The following is a 6,570-nucleotide window of genomic DNA, read 5'->3' as shown; positions in this document are numbered from 1 at the left end:
TTTTCTGCTTCCGGGCTGCTTGGGCAGCCTGGGGGTTGGAAGATCTCTGGACTCGTAATGTTAATTCTTGCCTGTGACTCTTTGAATAAACCAGCACGGTTATATTTTTTATATACTCAAGTGGTCTGAGTCGTCCCTCTGAGTTCCTGGTTTGAAAGAACCGGACGTGGCTTTATAATAGAATAGAGCCTTTAATAGCAATCACCCCTACTGAGATTTTATTTATTTTTTGTCATTTAAGTTTTCTTAATTTACTATTGCACAAAGATGGTAGCAGTACAAATATGACAAAATTAAATGCAATAAACTGCTTAACCACATTTGGGACCTAATTAATCCAAAAAGACATCAAACCAAAAGGCAGTCTAAAGCACAACAACATAAACATTCCAATATACTGTACTCCTTATCAGAATTTCTCTGGACACACGCAGGTCACCAAGACCACTCAGGGGAATGACTGCTAAAACACCAGGATTGCTGGTGGGGCTCAGGGCCACAAGCACTTACTGGTTCATTCTCAGAACCAGGCAAAAGACTGTGGGTGTTCGAGGGGGGCACCAAGTGAGCAATTAGCTGAGGTTGTTTACATGGTGACGGTCAGCGCTGAGGCCCGGCTGAGAGCAAAGGTTGCTCCGGAAGGCAGCTGCGGAGCTGGACCTATAGCCCGGAGTCCTTACAGAAGCTAGGAGTTGACAAGAAGGCTCAAGGTGAAGGGGACAACTGCCTTGAACTCCAGCACAAGACCAGCATTGTAAGTGGGAGCCCTCTGGAAGCAGAGCAGGAGATCAGCATGGAGGACAAAATCCTGCAGGAGGACAGATGGAGGGCTGGTGAGGAAGGTGATACCCCTCTGCAGGATGAGCAGGTGAGGGAGCTGCTCCCAATAAAAAGAGATTTTGTTAAAGTTAAGTGTTTGACTTTTTGTTTTCCTTAAACTGCTTTCCAGTTTGACTGGAAATCCATTTTCACCCTAATTATTACCAAATCACAAAATCTATACTGTTCTCTCCCTAACACTTTTATTTTGGTTTTGTCACTACAAATCATAACTGGTGCTTTTCCCCACTGGGTCTTCTCAAAAAACCATGCACTCAGTTTATTCAACACATAAGACATACACACACTCATACAAGAATCACCAGACCATTCACACTCAGATTTGTGACTGTGATGTAGTGTTCCAAATTCTCACCTCAGTCCCAGTTTCACCAAGTGGTTCTGGCCAGTAGCCTGTATAACTGCTGTCCTCAAAGCCCACTCAGCAGTTGCTAACTAGCAGCAAATGTCCAATTATGGGCCACTCACTGCTATTAACTCTGACCAATGCAGCCCCACACTTAACTAGAGGATCCCAGCTACAGTCTGAAGCTCTACAGAGATTAGCAGGGCAAATCGTTTTGTTTTACAGCACTTAATTTATTAGGATCTTGCAATTCAGCTTCTCTCTTACCTCATAAAAACACAAATAAATGTGTTCATACAATTAAAGATTGATGGTATCAACACACCTAAATCTTTAATTAGGGTCTTGCTCATTCAGTCAGTTTACAGCCTAAAAGAACAAATAGGTTTTTAATTTTACTATTAAGAAACAGCTGTATTTGCTTCCCCTAAACTAATCAATTAGGTGTGCCCATTCAGGCCTCCCCAACAATAGTTGTACAACAGTAGCACACATTTTTTTATGCTTAGTTAAAATAAAAACTACAAAATATTCAGGCAGGCTAATTAACCTTGTCAAGTTAAAGTGCCATTTAATGCTATTTAATGTTTAATTTTGGGTATCTGTAGATTAGCTTTGCACCCATCATAACTCCAAATAGTTTGTAATTATTTCAGAATAATAAAACTCGATATCACACGAAAAACGTCCTCCTGAAAATGAAAATAGTTCGTGAACATGCACAACTCCTGTTGCCAGTCAGGAAGCTATGACAGCACATAAACAAAATAATTTTGACAAATAAGCTATATTTTTGACAATGACAGTACCTCAAATCCTACCTGACATGTTTGAGCCAAAATATGAATGTGGACAGCACGGTGAACTGCAACAGCATTAATTAATTTGAATTTCTCTTCCATGGATAGGTAAACAACGATATATGTACCAGAGAAAAAAGATTTGTAACATTCTAAACAAAGCAGGTAATTGTGAAACCCCATATTTTAACTGGCTTAATGCAGACATAGTAACTTCTCCAGCCTTACAACAATTTTCTCTACAGAAACAAGGCATTAACAGACATGCAATTTGTTTTTTTTTAAACTTATGTTAAGTCCCATCGAGTAGTGGAAATTTCAAGGTCTGTATATCCAACCAGTGATTGCCGTGTCTTGCACCACAAATCCCACACGTTACAGATGGCCGCATACATTTCCAAAGTAGTGAAATTAATTCCAACAGGTAGCATTGCACTGACAGTAACATCATGGATGGTTTGAATCCTATCCTCTCACCAACCTGCAAAACATCACATGTGGCATACACACTCGCCTCTAGCAGTCAAAGAAACATGTATTGTGCTCTGGGGGAATCCAGCATTGATGAGCTGATCATTCACCGCCACCAGGGTGCTTCACTGGCCGGGTGATTGTAGGTTAGACCTGGTCAGGTAAAACAGTGTGTCCCTTTACATGAACATTCCCAGACATCCAGCAACCTCAGGCCCTGTATTTGTCTCTATATCCTCTGGTCACAATGCAGGCAGCAGGGGGTAAAATACTGTATATCCACAAAACTGCATGCAGTCAAAAAAATCATGCATTTAGAATGGCAATTCCATAAACTATTGTGTAAGAATTTACATAGAAAAAAATTCTCGCCAGTTCAGAAGTCTTGTATAAAAAGTTGCTTCTTCAAAGAAGCACAACAAAATATGTATATATGTACCTAGTTATTTGAGCTTTCAGTCATGTTTAAGATGATAATTCATTGTTGTAACATTGTAGATAAGTCAGGAAACAGAAAAGCATGCCATGGGCTCTTTACGAAATATGCATATAAGAGTGTACTATAAAATTAGTAGGCTAAATATAAAGGTACTTTCATAGATAGTGTTTTTAAATCTGTAGTACTGTAATTATTAACTCATCTATTTGATAGTTCCATTAAAATACTGTCAAACTATATTATTGTCAACTTAAAACGTCTGAAAATACATTACCTTACTTAAATGGTATGTAGTTGTTTGAAAGTGGTAAATCACTGAATATATTTAATAAACATCGTTTTTAAAGTAGTTTAATAATATTTAGGCATTATCTACTCCATATTATTGGATAAACATGTACAATGACAGACTACCACTGTTAAAAATAGGGTGAAGTAAATGTAAATGCTGTTGACGGACTGAATAAAATGAGAGGTTACTGTAATTTAGAAGATAATTATTGAAATCGCAAAAATGAATTTTATTTTTTCAGTTTTTTTAGTTTTTTTGTTTTTTTTTTACAGTGCACAAGATGCGGTCATCCCTCTGAATGAAGGAAGCTGAAGTGGGAAAGCATTTGAAATGCTATATAAATCAGTGGAAATACATTTATGCACACATGCATTTGAGGGATGGCTATCACTCTTATTTGTCTGAGGCTGACACTGGGTTTGTTTGAACTAAACTCAGCTCCTGCCTTGAATGTTTGTGGGGCTCATTTGAAAGAACGTGCTGGGTGTACAGAGGTTAAGGCTGTTGCTGGGGTCAATACTGAGTCTGTGAAATGTAAGCTGCAGGGTACTGCTCATCTACCTGCATTTTCAATGGAAGGCAACTACGTTATTGGAGGTGTTTTCTCCATACACGAATACTTGCCTGCAGTGAGACATAACTACACCACCAAGCCTGAGCCATTGCAGTGCATAGGGAGGTTAGTAAAAGGAGGAAGAAAGGCCTACTGGAAATGGATGTGACTGTGTGGTATAGAGCTGTTTTAAAGTGTATGGTGTTATTACAATATTGAACATTCAAAGTAAATATTTTCCTTTTTTTTCATATAAACCTTCAAATCAGTAGGCCTATTAGGTCATAAAAATACAGGTATTTTACACACAAAAACAGCAGATTGCGGCTGTATTTTTTTATAACACCATTTTGTGTTTCTTAACAAAAAAATGTAGCAATGCTATAGAATTTTGGTTCTTACAGATGCAGAAGTTTTGGTATGGTGATGGCTGTTGTTGGTTATTTTCTATAACTATGAATTACAGTTTTTCCTCATTGTGTTTTCTGTTAAAATTATGTATAGTCCTTGTCATGTGCAGTTTACATTTCAATAGTAACATGAGTATTTGTGTGCAGCATTGAATCCCGTGAGCTGCGCTTCTCACGTGTAATGGTCTTTGCCATTGAGGAGATTAACAACAGTACAAAGCTGCTGCCAGGTATAAGGCTCGGTTATCAGATCCATGATTCATGCGCCGCAGTGCCCGTGGCAGTGCATGTGGCATTTCAGCTTTCTAATGGCCTGGACCCTGTGTTTTATACCAGTAATAATTGTTCTAAATCTGGTATGGTGATGGCTGTTGTTGGTGAGTCTGGTTCCACACCATCCATCAGCATTTCACACATCATCGGGTCCTTTAATATTCCTCTAGTAAATATTTTGACTTTTTGACTTTGTTTTAAAAATACAGCCATGCTTATATTTAATTGTGCCATTACATAATTACCCTAATCTGTTGCTTCCCTTCAGGTGAGTCACTTTGCCACTTGTGCATGCCTATCTGATAAGCGTCAGTACCCGAGCTTTTTCAGAACAATCCCCAGTGATCGGTTCCAGGCTGCGGCACTGGCCAAACTGGTGAAACACTTTGGATGGACTTGGATAGGTGCTCCCACAAAAGGGGCAGCCTCTCCAGTTCTGACTGAGTTCTGGGAGGATGCATTCAACTGCAGGCTGGAAAAAGGTGAGAACGTTGAGCCGATTTTTTTAATTTAACATATGTGATAGTCACAGTTGGCCTTGTAGGTGTTTTGTTTAATTGCATGAGTGGACCTTCTTGTAGTAAAAAGTCAATGGCTGTTTCATGACCCAAAGATCAGATTTTTTTATTTTTATTATAATCAATTAATACTGAACAAAGATAAAAGGTGGACAGAAGGTATGCCTGTGAGAAAATTCTTTCTTGATATGATGATCTGTGATCACATCAAATATAGGCACTCTGCTGACTTGTAGAAGATTTTGTATGACGCAGGGAATAATGAGTTCACCATCCCAGCAGTGAAGCAATAAACACAAGTATATTGTATGCACACAGTCTATAAGCCACCAAGATAAAAATGTATCAATTACAATATAGTTACATTAGTTTTCATTAGGCTGTTATACTGACAGTGACTTCAGATCATTTATTTTAAATATATTTAAACAGGTCATGTATGTATGTAAGTTATTCAATTAAGTTCAGTTTTATTGTATAGTGCCAAATCACAACAAAGGTCATCACAGGACACTTAAAAAAAATAAGGTATCAACTGCAGGCTGGAAAAAGGTGAGAACGTTGAGCCGATTTTTTTAATTTAACATATGTGATAGTCACAGTTGGCCTTGTAGGTGTTTTGTTTAATTGCATGAGTGGACCTTCTTGTAGTAAAAAGTCAATGGCTATTTCATGACCCAAAGACCAGATTTATTTATTTTTATTATAATCAATTAATACTGAACAAAGAGTGAATACATGCAAATGTACAGGAAGAGAGGCACTGTTAGACATTGTTTTATTTTTATAAATGTGTCCAATGACTTATTCATATTAATGTGAGTTGATATATGTGAAGATTAATTTTAAAAAACTTTTTTTCAATTTCAAAAGAAAACAAAACTTATCAAAACAAGATAAAGGTATGTGGGCAAATCAATGGATTGAAGTGTAATGAAAAATAAGCATGATTTATGAATAAATTAGAGTAATGTAAAAAATGAATTTTTATAGGGCACATTTGGTGGGTTTAATAAAATCAAATGGAAAATAAAATAATAATAATATATACACATAAAAATAATAATGTTCTATAACTGTCAAAGACAAATAGGACCTCACTCTGTCTCTCTATGTTTTTAGGTGCTGCCACAGACAGGAGGGTGTGTGATGGAAGTGAAGACATACAGAAACTCCAGAACCCGTACACTGACACATCTCAGCTCCGAATCTCTAACATGGTGTACAAGGCTGTTTATGCAATAGCACATGCCATTCATAACACAGTGTGTCAGGAGACTAATTCTACAACTCAGTGTGACAAACTCACCAGGATCGAGCCCAAACAGGTCACTTAAAAGGATGAAATGAGCAGTTCACTGTATTTATTTAAAAGTAATGTACCTTTTACTAAATGAAATATAACTTTTTCTTTGTATTTTTTTTTCTTCCATCATCCTCACAGGTTCTTACTCAGTTGAAGAAAGTAAATTTTTCCCAAAATGGTTATCATGTGTCATTTGATTCCAGTGGAGATCCTGTGGCCACATATGAGCTGGTTAACTGGCAGAAAAGTGAGAGGGGCAGCATTGTGTTGGTGACCGTAGGGTATTATGATGCACCACTGCCACTGGGCGAGGAGTTACATA

The 6,570-nt window shown here is 37.6% G+C and overlaps 1 protein-coding gene across 1 annotated transcript in view; it reads left to right on the top strand.

Moving 5' to 3' along the window:
- The first annotated feature begins 3,568 nt into the window (after positions 1-3,568).
- Positions 3,569-6,570, top strand: part of LOC109952860 (extracellular calcium-sensing receptor-like) — an 8,047-nt gene continuing 5,045 nt past the window's right edge. Inside the window, exons 1-6 of the mRNA XM_020588152.1 lie at positions 3,569-3,852; positions 4,059-4,070; positions 4,299-4,593; positions 4,693-4,906; positions 6,077-6,270; positions 6,387-6,562. Of these exons, the coding sequence (XP_020443808.1) occupies positions 3,569-3,852; positions 4,059-4,070; positions 4,299-4,593; positions 4,693-4,906; positions 6,077-6,270; positions 6,387-6,562 (1,175 nt within the window). The remainder of the gene's footprint in view (positions 3,853-4,058; positions 4,071-4,298; positions 4,594-4,692; positions 4,907-6,076; positions 6,271-6,386; positions 6,563-6,570) is intronic.

The sequence above is a fragment of the Monopterus albus genome, unplaced genomic scaffold (genome assembly GCF_001952655.1).
Source record: "Monopterus albus unplaced genomic scaffold, M_albus_1.0 scaffold506.1, whole genome shotgun sequence".
NCBI lineage: Eukaryota > Metazoa > Chordata > Actinopteri > Synbranchiformes > Synbranchidae > Monopterus > Monopterus albus.
This window is presented reverse-complemented; position numbering and strand designations above follow the sequence as displayed.